Consider the following 25,529-nt stretch of genomic DNA (forward strand, 5'->3'; position numbering starts at 1 on the left):
ATGAACGCAGCAACAACAGGGTCGTCGACATTAACGTCTCTGACAAGGCCCGGCTGTCCGGAGAAATGTGGAAACCTCACCATACCCTACCCGTTTGGCATCGGTGATGATCCAAAGTGTTTCTTGAACGAAGATTTTCATTTAATATGCAACACCACCGGTGAAACTCAATTGTCGTTCCACGACAATTTGCCCGTTTTGAACATATCTCTGCAAGGCCAACTGACGACCTCTGTTCTTGGAGCTGCCAAATGCTACACGGGCACCAACCCTTTCAACAATTGGGAGGGGCATGACGACCCTAAGGTTAAATTTTCAAATGCATTTAGGGTCTCGGATACCAGAAACAGATTGACCATCGTCGGTTGCGACACATCTGGTACTTTGTATGACTACAATGGCAAAGAGTTCTACGTGGCTTGCACCTCAAAATGCTTGAACGATACCAAACTGATAATGGGCTTTCCATGCAGTGGATTTGGATGCTGCCAGACCACGATACCCAAGGGTATCGCTGATTTTCAAATACAGATTCATAGCGTTTACAACTTCACATACACATGGAATGTTAGTAGATGCGGGATTGTTGTTCTGTCCGATCAAGATGACTTACAGTCGCAAGTGTCACAACTTTGGAATATCAGAAACAACGTGAACGACCTTGTAACTTCTGGCATTCGACGTCCAATAGTACTGGATTGGGCAATTCGAAACAACAATAAGTCTTGCGAGGAAGCACGAGGAATGAACAATTCTGCCTGCGGGAGAAACACATACTGCTCCAATTCCACAAATGGCCCTGGATATCTTTGTCATTGTTTGCAAGGTTACGATGGGAATCCTTACCTCCCCGATGGATGCCAAGGTATGAACTCAATTTCTAATTATTCTCTTGCTTTTCACTTAAGGCTCGCTCAGTTTGGAAGGAGTATAAATACAAATATGTTGAGTGCAAAACCTTGTATTTTCTTCATATTTGCATTTCTACTCCTTCCAAACTGAGCTTAATTGCGTTTCAATATTGTCATAGGAGAACTCTTGATGTCGTCAATATCGTTGATCGGGCAAGTAGGATTTGTCTGGATTGCCCATTTTCTCATCATTCAACGGTTTCGGTACCGTTTGAATTTTCTCTTTCTTGATATCCTTTGGATATCGTAAGTGTTAACCAGTTAAATTAATCAGCTGGTATTCATCAAACTTCTCAGAGTAGTATTGATTAATTGGTCAAAGTTCGGCTATGTTTGGGAGTGCTTATCATAAAAATAAGTGTTTGAATAAGCACTTATTTACTTTTTTTTATTCCTTTTGAAGGGATACACAATGGGGAGTAGTAACCCCTCATATTTAAAATAAATACTTTTTTTGAGCTTATTTCCTAAATACCAATAAACACTTAATAATGTGGTCCAATCCCAAATAAGTATTTATTTCAAATGAACACTTATTTTTAAACACTCCCAAACCTCTAAAAGAGCAGAATTTAGTTTAAGAATTAGATCTTAATTTAATTTATATGCATGCATAGCATCGGACGGGTCTAATCCAAAGACATGTGAGAAAGCAAATAGCAATTACGCATGTGGGAATAACACCAACTGCTACATCTCCAAAGACAGCCCTGGATATATATGCCAATGTACCGAAGGTTTTTATGGGAATCCTTATCTTCCTGATGGATGCCAAGGTATGTCTTCGCAAATTTTAATTTTTCCAGTTTTCTTCAAATTTTATAATTATTTAAGTAGGAAATAAAGGCAGGCATCTTATATGTCTTCACAAACTTTCTTGATTTCTCTCAACAAATTTGTAATTCTAATGATAACATGATTAACCGACGTAGCCTTTCCTTTATAAAGTCTTTACACCTCTCAACCCAAATCTCCCTAAATAATAATAAAGGATTTGATTGTGTTGATAGCTCTTTTTTTTATTGCAAAGGTTCCACTAATCAATGGCTCTGTCTCTAGCATGCTTGAGTTTAGGGCTGATCATGGGTCGGGTGGGCCAGGCTGAGAACTAATGATAAGGGTTTGAAGCTAGGCCTAAGCCTGGCCCAGCCTGCACCCTGGTCCTGAATCACAAGCCCAAGACCGGTTCTATATAGGCCTAGGTCAGGTTTACGGGCTTTTTGGGCCTAACGAGTAAAGACTTTAAGCCCATGAAAATAAAATAATAAAATTTAATTTATTTAAATTTGTAAATTAAGTAATATAAAAGAGTAATACATACAAAAAAATTACACAAGTAAAACATACAAAAAAATTACCCATGGCACGAACCTCATTTAATTGTTACTATCGTTTTATAGGAGAAGGAAAGGCCTTCATTCTCTTTCTTGAGGAATGTGGGATTTGGATCAACACTAAATAATTAGTGCAACAATTAAGTATTTTCCATGTCCCACATTGTTTAAGGAATGAGGATGAAGGCTATATATAAGACTTTTCTTAAGATAATAATTCTCATAATTGAATTGACAAGACATGTGTTAATACATTATACATTTCAAGAATAACTAGCCCTAGCTGAGTTCTAGAAATGTTTAGAGAAAAGATGATTGAAAGATTCTTCATTCCACAACCTTACATTTGAACAATCTAAAACGGTAGGGTGTGTAATTTTCGACATAAAATTGAATTAATCGGTTCTCAGGATAATCAGGTCTAATCTGATGGATTAAATTATAATATATATATATATATATATATATATATATATATATATCAAAAACCAGAACTTTCTTAAACCAGAACCGAGCCGACCGCTTTGAATCCGTCCTTTTGACAGCCCTACAAACCAACATCCCAAATGTTGCTGAACCAGTTAACAATAGGTTGATGAGTGACAAGTGGTTTCGAGTGGGAGGGACGGCTAACGAGTGATAGGTGGTGGTTTCTGTGTCGAGTTCGGTGTTGGGCTCTTTTCTCATTTGGTGATTGGTGCCTAACAAAGTTGTAGGTGGGCCCACTTCACAAGCCCAGTCCCGTTGACTAACATAGAGTTCGAAAAGGAGACCGTTCTAATTTAAAAGTACCATTGGGGAGTATTAATCGAGTTGAGTCGAGCCGAGTATCACGAGCTCGAGTTCGATTAAAAAACATAGAGTTCGAAACTTGACTTGAGTTGAAACTTGAGAGTCGGCTCGAGTAGTTTTATTTGAGCCGATTTTAAATAAATTAATATTAAGTATACTAAAACTAAAATATATTAAAAATTATAAATAAATTAATATTATAAGTATTATAAATAAAAATATATTTTTAAATGCCAATTATAAATGTATTCATTTATATTATAAATAAGTTAATATAAAAAGATTAATATTTATTTATATTATAAATACAAATATGTTAAAAAATATTATATTATTTTATTATGAACTCAATTAAGCTCACGAGCCATGGAGCTGATTATTGTAAAGCTTGAACTTAACTCAACCAATTACTCGACTCGAGTTTAAGCTCGACTTGAATTTGATTACTGTAAGCTGAGTTCGAGTATTTAGCAAGCCGAGCCTGAACAGCTTGGAAGTAGGCTCGACTCGCTTACACCCCAAGGTGACCCAAGGTTCTAAAAGAGATGTCCATGTAGCTGTCTCCTAAGCTAAAGGTGCCCTTCTCTCATACAACTGACAAGCTAAAGGTGCCCTTCCTTTCTTAAGGCTAAATGCAACTGTTTCCTAAGTTGGATCAATCTAGAGCGTGGGCGTGAATAGTTTGCACAAGATTTAGAGAGTGCATTCCGCACATCTAGTGAGCATCGATATTCAACAATTAGTACAAAACCACTTTCCATAAGGCTATGTTTGATTCGAAGGAAAAGATAGAGAAATAAAGGCTGGATTGGGAAACAATAATCCAAGAGAGAATTAATTGATCTTTCTCAAAACATTCATTATAGGCTGGATTGGGAATACTATGATCTACACTAGTTCAGGAATTTCCTTTGGTGAAGTTGCGACTAAAACATCCGCATAACCCTAAAACATCCACATAACCCAAACCGACCGGTTGGTGTAGAGTGTGGGTAATATTTGAGCCCTCCAACGTAGCAGGACATCCATGCAACAGCCATGCTTATGTGAAGTTATCCCCCAATAAGTGGAGGATTCTGTTAGTCCATAGGTGCATGGGGAAGTATGGTGTCCGTGGTAGTGGTAGAGGGGGAAGACGAAGAAATTCAGAAGTTTGATAGTTTCAATTTTTCCTGAGCTGTCTTGGTTTTGTTGTTAGGAATGAGAGTAAATGAGTTGGAATTTCAAATTCATTTTGGCAGAATGATGGTTTAACTGCTGTGAGCGTAACACTTCCCTTGAAGAACCTGATGAAGCGTTTAAGTTGGAATTTCAAATTCATTTTGGCAGAATGATGGTTTAGCCCAGGGTTAAAATTGATGCCAACTAATCGAAGGACATTGATATTATAAATTTACAGTAGAAATCAGAATTCTGTATTGAGCCTATCTGTATTTCTCCGATTCATCTTTGCATGTTGCGCCTATCTCACCATCCTTGAAGCGGTGTCGAATGGCGCTTTAATTGCGGTTTCTACTGAGACTATTGGAGACTCGGATTTGGGTTGAGGGGATATCTTTGGGTTCGGATCAGGTTGGAATGTGGGAGACAGAAGTGAAGTTGAGGGGCTGATCTTGATTTATAAAAGCTGGGGTGGCAAAGAAGGCTGATTTGGAAGTGTTATGTAAGAGGCATTCGGCTAGAAGAGTTTGGTATGCCGTGGAGTTGGCGGAAGGAAGTGTCTATTTTGTAGAGAGGTGGATTAGAAGATATTCTGGCATCTTCACAAATTAAAAAGGAAGGTAATGGAGGCAATCAGCGGCCTTGTCGAGGCACTGCGCAGACAAGATACGGGCTCCGGTGATATAGAGAAAACGGTGAAATAAGTCAGAACCGACTTCTATAGTCGGTTTACAAAACCGACATAATACTTGTGAAAATAAAGGGCCCCATGTGGGTCATTTAAAGACCAAAAATTTTGTTTGATCCGGTCGATCAGATGATTGTCTGTTCGACAGGGTAACTGGGTTATAAGTCATATGTTAAATATGTATGCAAACTTCCAATGGAGCGTTGTGTTGCTATTTTTACAAATAAAAAATTTTAAATTAATTTAAAAAATATAAATTAAACATAAAGTAATATATATATATTATATTCATAATATAATTATATATTATTTATTGATAAAATATATGTTTATAAACATTTATATATATATATATATATATATATATATATATATATATAGATATATATATATATATATTGGTGTCCCGCAACCTAGAGACAAAAATGATTTGGCCTCCAAGCCGGTTTTAAAATATTGGTTCCATCAACATCAAGGCTCCTTTCATTTTTGGGACTTGCTAGGGGGAAAATTGGTTAATGGAATTATAGTTCCCATTGACCAATTTATTCATGTGCTTGTTTCAAAGCACATGGAATTATAGTTGCTATGAAAGGTTTTGCAAAGCTTAGGTTTCAACTTTCAACCATAAACTGAACCAGATCTAAACCAAACAGAAGGGGAGAGGATTATACCTGATACGGAGAAATACTATCTCCCAATGGAGGTGTTCACGCCCAAGGAAGGATCCAAAGACTGCTCCCACTGAAGATGGCGCAGTGCAGGTGGAGCAGAATCAGCAGTGTTCTTCTCCAAGAACTCTGTCCTTCGCAAGAATCAGCAAGATGGTACGTGAGCACAGCTTCCTTTCAGTCATTTCTCAAAGAACTTATGTCAAGATCCAATCTTGACTTCTCCCACAGCTGGAGATCGAACTGGCAAACAGGGCGACAAGAACAGGGAGGCGGCAAGAGAGTATTTGCAGGGAGCAGAATTCTCTCTTCTTTTTCAGCACTAAAGAGAACCAGATAATCTGTGTTGTGTGTTTTAGGCTGCCGCCCCCTTCTTCTTTTATAATCCTAAAGGGATCAGCTCCTAATCAGATTAGGAGTTGCTAATCCAAATCACATTTGGGTTAGAAGTCCCTTTAAGTGATAAGGGATAATCTTTATCTTATCTGGAGATCAGATCAGCCATCTCCTAATCTAATTAGGAGGTTTCCAGATCTAAATCTTATTTAGATCTTGGACTCTCTAAGTGGATAGGGACTAAGCCCAATCCCATTAGCTGATCCACTTCAGATTTCGCCCCTTAATTAAATGAACAGCCCAGTTCGAAATGGGCTTTAGGCCCATTAAGCTTATGTGCTCACTTAACCCTCTTAACTGCTGCCCAGTTGGGCTTCCTTGTATGGCGTGGGACTCAAGCATTGATCTACACATCAGCCACATAGGTTCGGCCCAGCCTTTGTTACAAGGCCTGGCCGAATACACTGTTAAAGACAGTGTACCCCCTGAAACCCATCAAATGGGCTCTACGGGCCCAACACTTACCCTAAGAGGTCCCTGGGCCAAGCCACCTTGTAACACGCAGGGACTGTGGGCAGATGCAAGATTAGCCCATCAGGTATTATCCTCAATGGTTTTACACTTAACCTCTCAGCCCATAATGATCATACACTGCCCGACAAGAGAGGACCTCTCCCTCGGCTGCAAGGAACAGTGTTGCACTCTCCACTCATATGGATCCCGGAAATTAAAACCTTCTTGCAAACATTTTAGAAACCATATATATACTTTTATATCTTATATAAAATATATTTTGCAAAACAAATCTCAACGGTTGAAATCGGCTGCCGGCAGTCTTGGTTTCCATCAGTGAGAGTGCATCCCCGATCATTACCTTTGTCCGACAAAGGGGCTGATCCTGTCACTATGATCACCCACTCAGATGAATTCTCGGACTGTCCCAACATACCTAGGTTTTGACCCCCGTTAAGGATCTCACTGATTGGTATATCAAAGACAGCCCAATCCGACACCTAGTCTAGCATCATAATCGAGTCTAGGGGTCGGGTGTAACTTTCCAGTTTTGCCCATCAATCTCCAAGGTCCAGGGCAATACTGGAAATCTGGTCCAGTTCATAGATTCAATTAATCCTACACTGTATGTGCCTAGGGTCTCACCCTAGCAGCTGAGACAGGCCACCCCAACCGACTTGGTGGCACCACAGTGTCAGCCTTGTCCGGATAGGTCTCCCCAGACCGACCCACTGGCTGTGAACGTTCTAAACTAACACGAGTCTCATTAAGTGTCCAGTTTAAGGGTATTACACAGAAACATACCAAGGGAACATGAATCAAATATGTATCTTTATTTATTTACAATAAACTCATAAAGTACATCATTCTGATTGAAGCTAAGGGCATACAAAACTGTTTATGAGGGTGCTGCATCGCAGAATAGCTCTTCGATCTTTGGCTGACGATTCAAATGGGAAGTGTGATTAGGATGGTGTACGTCAAATAACTTGAGGGTCCTCATCTGTCATTTGAACTCAGCCACTGGACCGAGGCGACTATTGGAGGAGGTCACTTGCTACCGGTGATCAGGGAGATTTCTGTGGGACGTTGGCTTTTCACCTTTGAATCAGAGTTGGAAGCCATGTCTATGAGGGTGCTTAATGTCAGTCCGCTGCAGCTCAATGATAGGACATAGCCCATCTTAAAATATTATTAACCATTGTCAAAAACAAAGTTGAAACTTACAAAGGAGGACATAGCCCAATCTTTCCCTAAGCCCATTAATCAATTAATTTACACTCCCTTAAACGCTCAACCTATCTCAAAGAGACAAACAATAGGAAAGACATTACAAAACTCTTAACGCAAGAAGAGCACTGAAGTTTTCTCTAAGGAAAAAGCATAATTTGGATTACAAGCTGAATGGATTCTCCAGTTTACCACGGAATATCTGCAGGTTTGTTGGTTTCCTTGTAGATGTTTGCAAAAGTCACAGAAAACTCTGAAGCCAAAAGTAAAACTTCATGAATCTTGTAGAAAGTATGTCAAGGACCAGAAATTTTGTTTTTGAGAAGGTCAACAAGAATATAGTTATCACATTCAACATAACAGTATGTTGATTCATGGTCAAAACACAGTCTTACATCACGAAGAACAATAGCTTCAGCAATCATAGACGTGAAATAGCCATAGAAAGAACAGAAACACGCAATGAAAATAGGATATAGCTATTTCATACTACTCCCCCTCCATCTCCGGTGCCTGGATGGACTCTGCAAGTACCATCGGTATCTTAACAAAATTGTGAGGAGGAAAGCCAAAATATTCGTTTTGAGCATTTGCGAAGAATTGATTTCATAGGGGTAGAGAGAGCTAAGGACCACTTGCTATTTGTCATCTATAGATCGAGGCTTAAGAGGTTAGATTATTGATTTCTCTCAACAAATTTGTAATTCTAATGATTACATGATTAACCGACGTAGCCTTTCCTTTATAAAGTCTTTACACCTCTCAATCCAAATCTCCCTAAATAGTAATGAAGGATTTGATTGCGTTGATAGCTCTTTTTTTTTTTGCAATGGTTCCACTAATCAATGGCTCAGTCTCTAGCATGCTTGAGTTTAGCGCTGATCATGGGTCGGGTTGGTCCAGGCTGAGCACTAATGATAAGGGTTTGAAGCTAGGCCTAAGCCTGGCCCTGCACCCTGGGCCTAAATCACAAGCCCAAGACCGGCTCTATATAGGCCTAAGCCAGGTTTACGGGCTTTTCGGGCCTAACAAGTAAAGACTTTAAGCCCATGAAATGAAATAATAAAATTTAATTTATTTAAAATTTTAAATTAAGTAATATAAAAAAGTAATACATACAAAAAAAATTACACAAGTAAAAATTAAATTAGGATTGGCTAGACTTTAGGCTATGGCACGAACCTCATTTAATTGTTAATATCGTTTTATAGAAGGAAAGGCCTTCATTCTCTTTCTTGAGGAATGTGGGATTTGGATCAACACTAAATAATTAGTGCAACAATTGAGTGTTTTCCATGTCCCACATTGCTTAAGGAATGAGGATGAAGGCTATGTATAAGGCTTTTCTTAAGGTAATTGATGGTGCGCAATCCGGCCGGTCTTAGCTGTCAATGATCTTGCCTCTGAACTGAGTAGTAGGGCGCCTGAAACGGAAGAGATGAAGAAGCTCCGGGGAGAACCCGGTGTAAAGGCTCCGAAGCTCAAGTTAGAATCCTTCAAAGGCAAGATAAACCAGAAAGCGCAGAGTTAGCATACCTCGTTCTTGGGGGATAGGGAGCCTTTTATAACCACCTCGCGCACTCACTCCCAGGCTTCTGTCAGGTCGGGATGATTATCTCTGGGTTCCTGCCAGTTCGGATGTCATCTCCTCTGGCTGGACAGAACCGTCACTGTCTCCTTTGTCGGGGCCGTCTCTGTGGCTGATGGCGATGGTGGAAGGCGGCGGTGGCAGGAGACCGTTGGAAGTGCGGTTGTCAAGCGTCAGATCCCAAATCAGTCAGGTACGCTGCCCTTGGGTGCGGACATCCTTGGTGTCAGGTACGTTTGGCCAGTCTGATGTTTCGGAGGCGGAGTGCTGGAATGGCGAGTGAGGTGGAGTCTTGAGTTCGGCCAAAGGGGAGTACCCCGAGCTGCCGTGGGCCAGCTCGGGTCATGGCCTTTAGGGCCTGAGAGAGTTCGGGCTCCTCGTAGGGAGCTCGGGTTCCTAGTAAGGAGCTCGGACTCCTAGTGGGGAGCTCGGGCTCCTGGTAGGAGATCCGGTCAGTAGAGTTCGAGTCCCTAGAGTGAGCTCGGGTTCCTAGCGGGGAGCTCGGGCTCCAGGACTGTTAGTTACCTTTGGTGCTTGTGTTTTGGGTGCTTTGCTACCCCGAGCTGCCTGCTTTTACCACGTGTCGGGTGATTCCGAGGTCGGGCCAAATTTCCCTTCATCAATTGCCCCCCACTCCCTGCGCAAAAGGGTCCTGTCTTTGCGCGGGGAGTTCGTAAGGTAGCAGGAGGATTTTGGTCAGTTCTTTTGAAATTTTACTCAACTGATGGCGCGCACTTTAATTTTGACTTTTCAAAAAAAAAGGCGCGCGTTCGGGAGACGTGACGGTGGCAGTTTTCCCAAATTTCGGAAGTCGTGCTGCAGGTGCTTTCACTGCGGGAGGACGTACGCTGACACCCTGTCAGTTTCGAAAAGACGCGCGCTGACGCCCCGTCAATTTCGACAAGACGCGCGCGACGCCTCCACTTTCGAAAGACGTGCGCTGACGCCGTCCGTTTTCAAAAAGACGTGCGCTGACGCCGTCCGTTTTCAAAAAGACATGCGTTGGTCACGTCTCAGCTTCGGAAGACGTGCGGTCAGCGCGACTGTGGGCCGTTGGATTGGCTTCGATCTGGACCGTTGCTTTCCGGTTGCTGAGGATATAAGTAGCGGGTGGGGGGGACCCCAGTCGCTGCCACTGTTCTTCTTGAGCTCGCGCCTAAGTTTCAGTTCGCGTCCAGGCTCTTCAGCTCGCGTCTCAGGTTCCTTCTGCTTGTTCGGGCTCTCGTCTACTCAGTCTTCTTTCCGGGTGAGTGCTTTTCTTGGAACCTTCTTCCATTCCCTGATGTCTAGCTCGGAGGATTCGGGTAGTTCAGGCGGGCCTGATGTAGGTTCCACGAACCGACTTGCCTCCTCCGATAGTTCAAGTGAACCTGATGTAGGTCTTGAGGAAGAGGTCGAACCCACAGGCCGGGGTGCCTCGGGTAAACTGGCGTCATCCTCCCGTCGTGGCCGGGCCTTAGATCAGTTCGGCCCTTCGACTATGACGCCTGAGGGACTTCGATCCCTCATACACCACTATAACTTGCCTGGGGAGTACGTTTACTTCATCCCTTCGGGTAGTTTCCCTTGGGAACACGGTCCTGACGAGATCGTAATTTTCCAGGAGCAGCTCGCTGCGGGGCTGCGAATGCCTTTTCATCCTCTTCTCGTTGAGGTCTTAAACCACTTCGGTGTGATGGTAGGCCAGCTTCACCCGAACTCTATTAGGAATTTGGTGGGGACGATCTCCCTATTCTGTGATGAGAACCTTTCCGTGGACTTGGAGCTTCTCTTTTCTATTTTAATGTTGAAAAAGCAAGCGGGTCCCCTTCCTGGGCGTAGGCGGGCATACTACCTGTCCCCTCGCCCAGGCTTCAAGCTCTTACACGAACTCCCTAATAAGGTCCCGGCATGGAAGCGGGATTATTTCGGAGTGCGAAGTGCGCTGGGGTGGCCGTTTCAGACTAGCTGGGGGGTGGCCGCTCCCGACTCCGGTGTCACTCTTGATAAGGAGACGGTGAAGGGCCTCCGGCAGTGGGCGCGGCTTGGGCTAGAGTGTGAACGGTATCTGACGGAGGCCAAGCTTATTGCTGCTGGCCTGAGTTCGGGTAGGTTCTTTCCCTAGCGATCCTGTCTTGTTTTTCTTTTGCTTGTTTTACTGATGCCGAACTCTTTTTCGCAGGTGTGATGGATCCTCAAGGGACCCGAGGTGGGCAACTTTTCCAGGGCATGAAGAGAAGAAAACGGGTGGCTAAGCGAGCTCGCGCCGAACCACCCCAGGGTGCGGAGCCCGAGGCGCCCGGCTGCCCGGCAGAGGATCAGCCTATGGAGCTCGAGATGGTTCCTCCCATGCAGGAGCCGGTGGGGGCTCCTTATGCCGAAACTACTCACACGGGGCTCCCGCTTACTCCGGGTCTGCCCATACGCGAGCTGGGCCATCGGGTTCGGAGGCCCCGGGGGACTTCAGGAGTGTGCTGTCGCCGGTGCATGCTCTTCAGAGGAGTAAGGCGGCCATGTTTCCTGAGGTGGTTGCGGCGTGGACCGAGCTCCCTCTGCACCAGGTGGAGAGGAGTTCCCGGCAGGTGCGAGCTGCCGAAGAGGCTGCTCATGCTGCTGAGGAGGCTGCTCGTCTCGTGAGGTCTAGGCAGGCGAGGTCTTAGAGAGACGCTGAGGCCATGGGGGTGGTGGTGAAGCATATGGCAGGATTGATGCTGGACCTGGAGCATCAGGTCGAGTATCTTTAGGAGGACATCAGGGAGAGGACCCAGATCTTCTCTCAAGGCATCGAAGATACGAAGAAGAAAGCTGTCAGTGATTACATCGCTTCACCGGATTTCGATGATCTGATGGTGGACTCCTACAGGAGGGGTTTTAAGCTAAGCCGGTGGATGATCCGGAATACGTACCCCGAGCTCGATACCAGCGCCATATCCACTTCGCGCATTACTCAAGAGATGGCCAACGCTGCTGATGCCGAACCGGACTCCGAGGGGGAGGCAGGGCCTTCGGGTGTCGTCGAAGTGGCTTCCGATAATGATGAGGTGGCCCCGGACTTGTAAAATGAAATGAAATGAAATGTACACCTTATTATCTGAATGTACACCTCTTTATCTGAAATGGATTGACTTTTTGTTCAAGTGTTGGTTGTCCTGTCTTCGAGCTGACAATTCTGGCTTTTTAGTTCGTTTTTTACCTTGGCTTCGGGGTACTTGCCTTGGCGATTTATAGGTAGTACCTTCTTAAGTTGACAATGTTCCATGCTCGGGGTACCTGTTTTCCCTCTAGGGTTTCGAGCTCGTATGCCCCCCCGAGTGCTTTCTTTACTCTGTAGGGTCCTTCCCAATTTGGTCCAAGTTTCCCTATGCCGGGCTCGGGCGCCATGACCTTACGGAGAACCAGGTCGCCGACGCGGAAGTTCCTCTTCTTTACTCTGGCGTTATAGTACCGAGCTACCTTTTGCTGGTAGGCCACAGTTCGGATGTGCGCGAGGTCTCTCACCTCGTCCAGTAGGTCGAGGTTGGTGCGTAACTCGCTCTCGTTTGTCTGTTCGTCGTATGCTTCTAGTCGCAGCGTAGGTACTTCGATTTCCGTCGGGATTACCTTCTCGGTTCCGTAGGTGAGGTTAAAGGGGGTCTCTCCTGTGGCGGTTTTTTCCGTGGTTCGGTGAGCCCATAGGACACTTGGTAGTTCGTCTGCCCACAACCCTTTGGCTCGGTCCAGCCGTGCTTTCAGTCCGCGGAGGATGGCCCTGTTCATTACTTCTGTTTGACCATTTGCCTGTGGGTGTGCGACCGATGTGAAGTTCTGACGAATTCCCATGTCTTGGCACCATTCTTGGAACTTGATATCCTTGAACTGCTTGCCGTTGTCGGAGATCAGTACCCGAGGTAGTCCGAAGTGGCATACTATGTTCCTCCAGAAGAAGTTATGTATGTTTCGGGCTGTGATCGTTGTCAGAGGTTCAGCCTCTATCCATTTTGTGAAGTAGTCTACTGCCACCACTAGGAACTTTCTTCCTCCTGTTGCTGGTGGGAAAGACCCTAGGAGGTCGATGCCCCATTGCGCAAAGGGCCATGGACTGGTGAGGTACTTGAGGTCGGCAGCAGGCTGGTGGTGCATATTGGCGTGCCTTTGGCACTTGTCGCATTTCCTGACGAGCTCGATCGCTTCTGCCTTCATTGTTGGCCAGTAGTACCTTTGTCGGAGTGCTTTTTGGGCGAGGGCTCTGCCCCCCAGGTGTTTGCCGCACAGCCCTTCATGGATGTCACGTAGTACAAGTTCGGCTTTGGCAGGTCGCAAGCAGCGTAGGTAGGGGAGCGTGTAGGATCGCCGATACAATCGCTCTTCTCTTATGACGTATTTGGCTGCCTGGCGCTGCACCCTTTTGGCTGCGTTGCAGTCCGCGGGGAGGGTTCCGTTTATCAGGAAGCTCGCGAGTGGGTCGATCCAGCTCGGCTCTGCCTCAGTGACGGGGGCGACCTCCTCTGCCCCTCTGAGAATGCTAGGCCGAGGTAAGTCTTCTATGTACACGGTTCTCATGGTGTTGTGACTCGTGCTGGCTAGTCGTGACAGGGCGTCGGCCTCAGTGTTCTCTGACATCGGGATTTGTCTGATGAAGTGTGACTGGAAGTTGAGTAGAGCATTTTCACTTTTGCTAAGTATGCGATCATAGCGAGCTCGCGTGCCTCGTATTCGCCCGTAACCTGGTTGACCACGAGCTGAGAATCGCTGCAAATGACTATGTGCTTTGCTCTTACCTTCTGAGCTAGGTTCAGCCCGGCTATCAGTGCCTCGTACTCTGCTTCGTTGTTGGATGCCGCGAACTCAAAGCGTAGTGCGTATTCCAGTTTCGCGCCACCTGGGCCGTGCAGGACTATTCCAGCCCCGCTGCCCTGCTGGTTCGAGGAGCCATCTACATGAAGGATCCAGGGCTCTTCATCCGAGTTCGCGCTTGGCCTAACTGGGAGAGATGCCACACTGGCTACTACTTCACGGGGTTCAGACTCTACTGGCTTGGGAGCTCCGGGCTCGCCCGAACTGGGGATCCCGGGCTCGGCCAGCCCAGGGGCTTCGAGGCCAAAAGTGCACTCGGCGATAAAATCTGCCAAGGCTTGGGCCTTAATGGCAGTTCTTGGCTTGTACTGGAGATTGTACTCGCTAAGCTCGATGGCCCATTTCGTCAGTCGACCGGAAACCTCGGGTTTGAGTAAAACTTGTCTTAGAGGTTTGTCGGTCAAGACTATGACGGTGTGAGCCTGGAAGTACGGGCGGAGTTTCCGCGCTGTTGCCACTAGTGCATACGCTAGCTTTTCTATCTGTGGGTACCTTGTCTCTGCTCCTTGCAAGATTTTACTAACATAATATATGGGTCGTTGGACCCGGTCTGTTTCTTTTACTAGTACCGAACTGACCACCTCGTCGCTTGCCGAGAGGTACAGCTCTAAGACCTCGCCCTCCTCGGGCCGAGCTAAAGTTGACATACTGGCGAGGTAACCTTTTAGCTCGTCGAACGCGAGCTGGCAGTCTTGGGTCCACTCGAACCCTTTGCCTTTGATTGCTTTGAAGAAGGGTAGGCAGCGATCTGCTGACTTGGACACGAAGCGGCTTAGAGCGGCTATGCGGCCGTTTAGCCTCTGAACTTCTTTTACTTTCCTAGGCGGTCTCATATCTAGGATGGCTTTTATCTTGTCCGGGTTGGCCTCGATGCCGCGCCGGTTGACAATGTAGCCTAGGAACTTACCCGAGGTGACACTGAAGACACACTTGTTGGGGTTTAGTTTCATGCTAAATTGACGCAGAATTTGGAAAACAGAATCTAAGTCTTGTATTAACTCTTGTGAGAACTGCGTCTTGACGACCATGTCGTCTACATAACACTCTATTTTCGTGCCGATTAGGGGCCGAAATAGCTTATTTACATGTCTTTGGAAGGTCGCCCCAGCATTCTTCAGTCCGAAGGGCATGACCTTGTAACAGTATAGGCCGAACTCGGTTATGAAGCTGGTTTTTTCCTCATCGGATGGGTCCATCTTGACTTGCTTATATCCCGAGTAGGCGTCCAAGAAGCTTAGCAGCTCGTGTCCCGAGGTCGCGTCTACTAGGCGGTCGATCCTGGGGAGGGGGAAGCAGTCTTTTGGGCAAGCTCGGTTCAGGTCGGTGTAGTCGACGCACATGCGCCACCTGCCGTTTGCCTTTTTCACCAGCACTGGGTTGGCCACCCAGCTCGGGTAATGAACTTCTCCAGCGCTCTGGGGCTAAGTTGCGTTTCTTCTGTCTAACGGGTCTGACTACAGGGTCAGTGTTAAGTGTGTGAGTTATAAGGCCAGGGTCAATACCGGGCATGTCGGCTGCGGACCATGCAAAAATATCTAAATTTTGGTGTAAGAAACTTACCAGTTTGGTTCGCAGAGGTTCCTCGATGGAAGCACCGATCTGGAGTGTGCGAGCTGGGTCCTCAGGTGAGGTCGGGATCGCGACTGTCTCCTCCGTGGGCGAAGCTCGCTCTTCGCCTTGCTCCGTAGGCCGCTCTAGTTCGAGGTCGTTGGCTGCCTTTGTCTTTCCCTTCAGGGTGGCAACATAACACTTGCGGGACTCAAGTTGGTCGCCCCGCGCTACCCCCACACCGAAGTTGGTAGGGAACTTCATTGCCAGATAGTAGGTGGAGACCACTGCCCGCAGAATGTGCGTAAGTGGCCGTCCTATTATGGTATTGTATGGGGAGGGGGTCGCGACTACCAGGAAATCGTGGTTGAGTCTGACCGCACAGGGCCATGTGCCAACTTCCACAGGTACTGTTACTTTTCTGAGAGGCCTGACTTCCTCTCCGCGGAAGCCTACTAGGGGGGTATTTGAGGGTTTCAGTTCGTGTTTCTACAACTGTAACTGCTCAAATGCTGACTTGAAGAGGATGTCTGCCGAGCTCCCCGAATCTACAAGCACGCGCTTGACCTCGAAGTCGCTGATCCTTAGTTTTATGACGAGCGCGTCATCGTGAGGGTAATGGACACCTCGCGCATCGTCTTTTGTGAAGAATATCGGTTTTTCCGTCTTCGGCCTCTTAGGAGGTTCTGCTCTTCTCGGGCTGCCTCGCGAACTGATGTCCGAGCTGCTGCCGAAGTACATCCTGCCACCACCGAACCTCCCACTATCACATGGATGGTTCCTCGAACTGGCCTCTCTTCCGGAGGCTGTCGTTGCAACGCTTCGGCTAGTTTGCTGCTGGACTCGGGAACATCCTTTCCGTGCTCCCCTTGCCGACCTGCCTTATTGTTATTATTACTATCATACTATACAAAATTTCTCAAGTATCCGCGACGGATGAGTCCCTCTATCTCGTCCCGGAGATTATTACATTGTTCGGTACTATGACCATGATCTTTGTGAAAACTGCAATATAAATTTTTGTTCCTCTCATTTGGATTCCCCTTCAGGCGAGGTGGCCACTTCATGTACGAAGCGTCCTTGATCGTCATTAGGATCTCAGTCCGCCTCGCGTTTAATGGCGTGTAATCCGTCCGAACTGCTTGGGGAGCTCGGGACGGCTGGCTCGGCTTCGCCTCTCGGGCTGGGTTTCTCCTGTCACTTGGGTTGGTGGGCTCACCTTCTCTTTTCCTTTTCTCGACCCCGGCTTCGGTTCTTTGGTTGATTTCTTCCTCTGTTCGCATGAACTTGTCCGCGAGTTTGAGGAATTCGGCCACGGTCGCGGGCTGGCTGGCTACCATGTGCCATTTGAATTCTTTGTGCGTTACTCCTCTCTTGGCCGCGGTGATTTGTACTGCGGGGTCCAATCGCGGTATCTGTAAGCATGCTTCATTGAACCGCTTGATATAGCCCCGGATGGATTCTCCTTCTCTCTGGACCACCCCAAAGATGCTTTCCTCCGTTCTGGGGTACCGCTTGCTGGTGACGAAGTGTGCCGTGAAGACCTGCACAAACTGGGTCCAGCTTCTTATTGACCCTGGGGCTAGGTTCCTGTACCAGGTGCGGGCCACCCCCCTGAAGGTGGTGGTGAAGGCCACGCACATGCATGATTCACTGGCCCTAGCGAGGTGCATTTGGGACTGGAAAGCATCAACGTGGTCGTTGGGGTCGAAGGATCCATCATACTTATCCAAAGGTGGGAGCTTGAAGTCTCTGGGCAAGGGGACTGCCAGGAGTTCTGATGCAAGGGGAGAGGGAACTGAGAGGATTGGGGTAACTTTTACCTCGTTTGAGCTCGTCTCTTCCTTTCCTTTGAGCTCGGGCAGGATGCGGGTGGAGGTTCGACGACTTTGCCGACGCCTTCGCTGAGTGGGCCTGGTACTGGCGCTGCTGGCCTCTGTGTTGCCGAGCTCGACGGGCCCGGAATGCCGGTAGTCTGCTACTAAGGCACTGAACCGGTTCTCCGTGAGCGGGAATTCGGGTCTAGAGTGCCGAGGTGCTGACCTCGCGGGCGAGGTTCCTGTTCCGCCCGCGAGCTGCGAGGCGGGGGTGATTTTCTTTTCCCTTCGGCCCGGAGATGAGGCTTGACTGTTAGGGGGGTTCTGCGGCTAGGAGGTTTCTCCCCGGTGAGGGCGTCCACCCTGAGGGGAGGCTTTAACCTGCTTCGGGGCTGGGTGCCTAGGTGGAAGCAGTGACTGAGTCAAGGGTAGTTGAGGGAACTGCTGTTGATAATGATGTTGGGAGAGGTGGTGCAGCACTTGGTGCTGCTGGAGTTGGTGTTGCTGGAATTGCTGCATTTGGGCCTGCATCGCCCGCATGCATTGCATCAGGTCGTCCAACTGGTTTGGGCGAGTCGCCAGGGGGACCAGGGGAACGGCGGTTGGTTCAGCAAAAGTTGTTTCGACAGGGAACGAAGAGGGGATGTTCATGGTAGGAGGATTCGTGGGCGCCACTGTTTGAGGCGCATCCAAGTTGTGGATTCCATCCACAAGAAGGGGGATGGTGAACTGTCCGATGCATACTACGGGAGCTTGGGGTCGCTCCCCGGTGGTGTTTGTTTCCGTGCCGCATCCGGCGTTGTTGGATGAGGCCATGAGTGTTGGGTTTTTCAAAGAAGAAGAAGAAAGGGGTATGAGAGTTTGGAGGGAGGCTTTTTGAAGCGTGTTCCCACAGACGGCGCCAATTGATGGTGCGCAATCCGGCCGGTCTTAGCTGTCAGCGATCTTGCCTCTGAACTGAGTAGCAGGGGGCCTGAAACGGAGGAGATGAAGAAGCTCCGAGGAGAACCCGGTGTAAAGGCTCCGAAACTCAAGTTAGAATCCTTCAAAGGCAAGATAAACCAGAAAGCGCAGAGTTAGCATACCTCGTTCTTGGGAGATAGGGAGCCTTTTATAACCACCTCGCGCACTCACTCCCAAGCTTCTGTCAGGTCGGGATGATTATCTCTGGGTTCCTGCCAGTTCGGATGTCATCTCCTCTGGCTGGACAGAACCGTCACTGCCTCCTTTGTCAGGGCCGTCTCTGTGGCTGATGGCGATGGTGGCAGGCGGCGGTGGCAGGAGACCGTTTGAAGCGCGGTTGTCAAGCGTCAGATCCCAAATCAGTCAGGTACGCCGCCCTTGGGTGCGGACATCCTTGGTGTCAGGTACGTTTGGCCAGTCTGATGTTTCGGAGGCGGAGTGCTGGAATGGCGAGTGAGGTGGAGTCTTGAGTTCGGCCAAAGGGGAGTACCCCGAGCTGCCGTGGGCCAGCTCGGGTCATGGCCTTTAGGGCCTGAGAGAGTTCGGGCTCCTCGTAGGGAGCTCGGGTTCCTAGTAAGGAGCTCGGACTCCTAGTGGGGAGCTCAGGCTCCTGGTAGGAGATCCGGTCTGTAGAATTCGAGTCCCTAGAGTGGGCTTGGGTTCCTAGCGGGGAGCTCGGGCTCCAGGACTGTTAGTTACCTTTGGTGCTTGTGTTTTGGGTGCTTTGCTACCCCGAACTGCCTACTTTTACCACGTGTCGGATGATTGCGAGGTCGGGCCAAATTTCCCTTCGTCAGTAATAATTCTCATAATTGAATTGACTAGACATATGTGTTAATACATTATACATTTCAAGAATAATTAGCCCTAGCTGAGTTCCAGAAATGCTTAGAGAAAATAAAGGACCCCACGTGGACCATTTAAGGACTAAAAAATTTGTTTGAACTGCCACTTATAAGCGGTGAATACAAGTATAAATAGGGGTTCACCCTTTAGGCCTTTACAGTTATCAATGTAATGTTCAAGTTAGAAGTGATACATGTTGTGTTGGTGTGTAGTATAGTTTGAATTTATAAATGTTTGTGTGTATTTTGCATTAAGTCACATACATAGTTGTTTCGCTTGTTTTGCTCTACATTTGGTATAAAGTAGGTTGACCGAAGTCATCACTCTGATGAATTGATGAGGATTAAGTTTCTTGGTGAAATTTGAAAGGCAATAGATGAGGATTTCACCAATCATAATGACAGGCTTAGCCAACATACTAGCAAGAATGGAGAAGTTAAATCACTATAACTATGGTAGTTGGAGCACGTGCATAGAGTCATACAAATTAAATGGAGGATTTAGAGGAGCAACCAAGACAAAAATTACAATGGTTAGACATCCTAACCCTAAGTATATAGATGTTGCACTTGCTGATGAAATCATTGACCCTAAATCGACTAGTTATAAAGAAGCTTATCAAAATGAAAAATAGCAAAAGGCAATGAGAGAAAAATAGCACGTGCATAGAGTCAACATTGACTTCTTTAGTTCGTTTACAAAACCGACATAATACTTGTGAAAATAAAAGGCCCCACGTGGACCATTTAGAGACCAAAAATTTTGTTTGAACTGCCTCTTATAAGCAGTGAATACAAGTATAAATAGGGGCACACCCCCTATGGTTATCAATGTAATTTCAAAGTTAAAAGTGGTAAATATTGTTGTGTTAGTGTATAGTATAGTTTGAATATATATAATGTTTGTATGTATTTTGCATTAAGTTGTGTGAGTTAGAATACTATTTGCTTCAATTTGAATACTATTATATTGCTTCCTTTTGTGTGGTTCCACTTGTCTGTTGTGCTCTACAATGAGGGTGCCAAGGTCTTTAGATTAACTTGATGAAAGAGATGTTTAAGTGCTGTGAGTTAGAATCTAGGGAAGCCAGAGACAAGGAAGGGGCTGGAAGTAATGACTCATAAGATGATTGCGAGCGTAACAAAAACGTGGTAACCAATCATGTCTTTTTTATCAAAATTCTTGTCTTATTGCTTCTATGTTGAATATGCTCCACATAAAGTTATGAAAGCAAGAAATTAGATTGGAAAGTGTATTTAGTATTTTCTTCATCACCTCGTCTCATAATGATGATGACAGCATTAGTGATATCGTCGGATACAAGGCCTGGCTGCCAAAGCAAATGTGGGAATGTTAGCATCCCGTACCCGTTTGGCCTAGTGGGAGATGATCCAACCTGTTTCAAAAATGATGACTTCAAGTTATTCTGCGACACTGCCATCCTTCCTCCAAAATTGACGTTTTATGGCGATTATGAGGGAGATGAGCATACCATTCTCCATATATCACTTGATGCTCATCAACTAACGACTTCCATTCTGGGAAGCGTAAGATGTTACACGGGTGAAGATGAAGACCTGGTGGGTCTTCATTATAAACTGGAGGGCTATGACATTGGATATTCTTTTCCAAACACATACAGGCTCTCCAATACCAGAAACAGATTCATGGCAGTCGGTTGCAACATGTATGGCGAATTGGATGATTACGAGGGCTCTGTGTTCAATGTGGAATGTCGATCATCATGCTTGAACGATACAGAAGTGACAGCTAATTCATCTTGCACCGGCTATGGTTGCTGCCAGACAACCATACCAAACGATCTTAATGACTTTGAAGCAAGCACAAGGAGCCTTAACGACTTCGCATACACAAGGAATATTAGTAGATGTGGGTTGGCTGTTCTTCTGTCCGACGACCAGGATTCATTATTTGACTCACAAGTAGCACAGCTCTGGGAGATGAGAAACGATGTGGAACACCTTGTCAATGTCGGGATCAACACTTCCATAATTCTGGACTGGGCAATTCGAAACCAGAGTTGCGAGGGAGCAGAAAGAGATGTAGTTGTTGATTATGCCTGCGGGAGCAACACCTATTGCACTAACTCCACAAATGGCGTTGGATATCTTTGCAATTGCCTGCCAGGTTATCAAGGGAATCCCTATCTCCACGATGGATGCCGAGGTATGGTATTAAGTTCAAAGAATTTATCTTCTTTTACTTTAAAATTTAAATACAAATATTCAATATGAAAATTGAATGATAATAAATGCATTATTGTTATTGACGTACGGAAGTCGCTAATCAAAACCATTGATCTGGTAAGGGAATTCTTTGGATCGCCCATGTGCTCATGTCTTACAGTTTACTCTTGTAAGGATGTCAAATGATCGAGTTCTGTATGTATGGGTTTTGCAACCCAAACCCGATCTGAAGGCAATCCAACCCGACTTGACTACTTGGAATAGGTTTAACAAACCCGACCCGACCCATCCAAATAACAGTACCAGTGTTTTTAGCTAAGGTTATATCTGTTTTTTTGTTCATGCTCAGTTTGGGAAGAGTAGAAATGTATACATGTATTGCATGTTATAGTTTTAAATGATAACAATAAATAAAACAATAATAGTAATAATAATTTTAATGTTTTTATTAAAATCCATATAATAAAGAAAAATAATTAAAGCATAGTGTGTATTAGTAAAAACATTGGAAATTATAATAAAATACTAAAAATGCAAAAACAATACATGAAAATTGAAAGCTGAAAAGCACCCTTTTCTTCTAATTCGCCATTCAAGAGTAATTTGGTTATGAAAATTGTTATTTATGTGGACACCTCTAAGAAAAGTTAACGGGTGCACTAAGGGAAGGTAAGCTTTGGAAAATAAAAAATTATTGACATGGTGAATTTCAGACATTTTGAAAAGTTGTGGTGAGTTTAATAGAAATGATTTTTAGACAAATTTCTTTAAAATATTTAATAAATTTATAATACTTCTTATAATTCTTATTTTTATTATTTAATTCATGGCATCAGTGCATCACAAGCTGAAATTAAAATCTATATATACTACGGAGATTGAAGAAAACGCATTAGTATTTATTTGTAAATGTTACATCTCAGTTGCAGATAATTGAGTCCTGCATGCTTGTAGGGTAGGGGGAATATTTATTTTAAAAATAGTTGCGCTTTGGAATAGGTTATATATAGATTTGTTATGGGTAGAAAATGGGCATATTTGGAAATTCAATCCACTATATGAATGAAGTATTTCATTGTGAGTTAGCGAGCCCATAAAGTTCATGGAGATATGGGCCTAGATCTGATGTGGTGGTACAATTGTTTCCTTGATGCATTGTAGCGTTTTTGGGTAGCCTTCGCAGGTACTATTGTGAAATTGCTTGAGGATCTCTAATTGTGGGGACTGGGGAGTGGTGGTTCAGGTAGATCCTGCCCTTAAAAGAAATGTAAACCTTCATTGAAGTGCCAAGGGTCCACTACTATCCGAGTTTGACATAGATGCCGTAACCTTTTGGAGCTAGTAAATTCCTCTCTAATGGGTTGAACTTAGTTGGGAACGGGCCCTGAACTTAGTTGGGAACCCGGCCAGTCAAATCATTCGAATTGTCAGCCAGTCAGGATTTTAGGTTCGGTTTAGTCAAGACCCATTAAACAGTCAAAAATTGTTGATTTGATCAAGAACCATTTGATCTGGCCAATTTGACTGCTGATCCATTCGACCTGATCACTTGGTTACGGGTTGCACATTTAATGTATGCAAAATTTCGGAGGCCATAACTTTGCACTCCAATGTCTGATTGTGGTGATTGTTTTTCTTTTTTTTGATTTTGGGTAACTTTTTAAGATCTATGCATTCCAAGGAGCCATACACACCTTGCCCCACAATTTTTTGCAAAAGAAAAAACACTTTTTTTGGCCTCAAATTTCAATTTTTAACATTTTTTATAAATAAAAAATTAAAAACTGAATTAGAAAAATATAAATTAAATATAAAAATATATATAACATATCTAAAATATTTTTACATTATTTATTGATAAGATATATACATTTATAAACATATATGTACACACACACACACATATATATATATATATATGACGTAACATGGCTTGAACCATTCGACTCGGCCAGTTGAACCGGTGAACCATGACTTGGAGGCAAAACGGTATAATAGATGGGCTACTCGACTTTTTCGTCATTCTCCTAGGCTACCAAACAACCTATGGCTTCTAAGTTAGATGTTATGTATATCCTGAACTCTCGACCACCATTCGGATGAGAAATGGTTAGGGCTTTGGATAGTATTTGCATCAACTAGTTGAAAGCATGTTGGTGCTGTATTGACCATCTGTATTTCCCGGACTTCTTAGTAAGTTTAAGGAAAGAGAATAATCGGTTTCCGATTATAGGACCATGTAGATCTTATTATAGCCACTATATGCATCTACAGGTGCATCTACAGGGTCCATGTAGATCTTATTATAGCCACTATACGCATCCGGGAAAGAGAATAATTGGTTTCCGATTATAGGACCAATGAGAATTTCCATGTTTGGTAGTGAAAATTCATCCTTAGGGCAAGCCTTATTTAGGTTCCTAAAGACTACACAACACCTAAGGTAAGAGTGGAAGGAGGTTAGTGCACTAGTTCCTCACTAATGGTTATGAGCTAGTGTGTTAGGATTTGGGTACTAACCATAACTGGTCATTCTTCTTCTTGATTGGGATGACATTGGCTAACCATTGTGGGTGAATGATAGGCTTTCTCAAACCCACTTTCAGGAGTTGTTCAACTTTTTCTTTGATCATCAAGGCTATTTTTGGTTTGAAGACACGCTACAGTTGTTTTACGAACTTGAATTTGGGGTTGATGTACAGCAAATGCATGACCTGTGCTAAGTTTACTTCAAGCATCTGATCACACGACCAGGTGAAGACATCTTGGAATTTTGTTAATAGCAGAAAAAATAATTCATTCGCGTCTGGCAAGTCTCCTAATTTCCTGATTAGGATGGGTGTTAGAAGCTTTTAAGAGGTCTAACAGCTTTGCCTTCTCTTTAGTGCCTAACTTGGTTGACACAAACATTAGCCTCCTTTCCATTCCTTCGGTGGCCATGTTAACTTCTTCCAAGGGTTCCTCTACTACGCCATTCGAATCTTGCATGTGCTTAGGAGGTGTGTGTATTTCATCCAGTATTCCCTTGTTTTCTTAGAATTGTCCTGTTATTAATACTATCTCAGTATTTCTCCTATCATTATCATATGTTTTAAGGATATTAGTTCATGTACTCTCGATGCTGTTTTGTTTTGTTGTGTATGTTCAGGTTCTTCTTGCGATGAAAGCATCATAATATCTTTGTATAGTGGTTTCACAGTTGGTCTTTTAACACAATAGTTTTGAATGAAACAATGTTTAGAGTGCATATATGTACTTATTTTCCTCTTTTATTTTAAAAAGCAAACCAATTACTCTGATTAAAAGACAAGACAGGGTAATACGAATCATACCTCTGAGACTACTTTCCTTGTAACTAAGATGTCGACTTCTTCATATTCTTCCACAATGGTGTAGTAACTCTTTCTACTTTTGTCTGTCACCCATACACACCAAGATCGCTTTTTTCTCTCTGAGGTTGTCAGAGGCTCATTCATTGGGTTCGACAATCGCATGATTTCCACTTTGGCCACTTGAGTTTCCCTTTTTTCAGCAAGCTCTGTGTAGTACATGGCATCTTGCAGGTGTGCTTCCAATCTATCAAATGAGACATGGGTGATTGGAATCCTGATGGTGCAGCCCTTATGCTTGACCCAGCAAGTTGTGGTATGCCATTTTCTTATATATCATCTAGAAATCATGGTTGATGAAGAAAGGCCCAATAGCTACTGGCAATTCAATCGACCCTTCCGTGATAGATGCATTCCCATTAAAATCCATGGCCTCCTTAGGTAGCCCTCTGATAGTTTCCTTCAATATATTCATGAGTTTCAAGGTGTGGAGGAAGATCAGGTTTACGGAACTTCCTTGGTTAAGTAAGGAGCATCGCATCTCATACCCCCTATTTTGGCTATGATATACAGGGGCTGGTTGTTGTGGGGGTTTGTGGCCAACACGTCATCTGGGGTGAATTCTACATAAGACTTTCTTATGCAGTGTGGTTCAAATAGTGTCCTAAAAGCTTTCACCAATGCCATGATGGCGAGTTGTTGCACCGTGGCATTGGCCCCTTATTTGTTGAGGAACTATTACAAGTTTGGGTTCTGCTCAAACCATTGTATTAACACATCTAC

At 44.8% G+C, this 25,529-nt stretch overlaps 1 protein-coding gene across 1 annotated transcript; it reads left to right on the forward strand.

Moving 5' to 3' along the window:
* Positions 1-24,636, forward strand: LOC148791552 (uncharacterized). Its single transcript, XM_088888226.1, has 4 exons — positions 1-865; positions 1,529-1,687; positions 20,510-21,397; positions 24,566-24,636. Exons 1-4 carry the CDS (start codon positions 1-3, stop codon positions 24,634-24,636), a joined length of 1,983 nt encoding a protein of 660 aa, XP_088744352.1.
* Positions 24,637-25,529: the final 893 nt, after the last annotated feature.

The sequence above is a fragment of the Nelumbo nucifera genome, chromosome 5, assembly GCF_055504915.1.
Source record: "Nelumbo nucifera cultivar China Antique chromosome 5, China Antique-T2T, whole genome shotgun sequence".
Lineage (NCBI taxonomy): Eukaryota > Viridiplantae > Streptophyta > Magnoliopsida > Proteales > Nelumbonaceae > Nelumbo > Nelumbo nucifera.

Excerpts from the sequence above, each read along its gene's own strand:
- LOC148791552 (XM_088888226.1), top strand. The coding sequence starts at position 1 with ATGAACGCAGCAACAACAGGGTCGTCGACATTAACGTCTCTGACAAGG. Across the intron at positions 866-1,528 it reads CCTCCCCGATGGATGCCAAG|CATCGGACGGGTCTAATCCA; the intron begins GTATGAACTCAA and ends ATGCATGCATAG. Across the intron at positions 21,398-24,565 it reads TCTCCACGATGGATGCCGAG|GTTCTTCTTGCGATGAAAGC; the intron begins GTATGGTATTAA and ends GTGTATGTTCAG.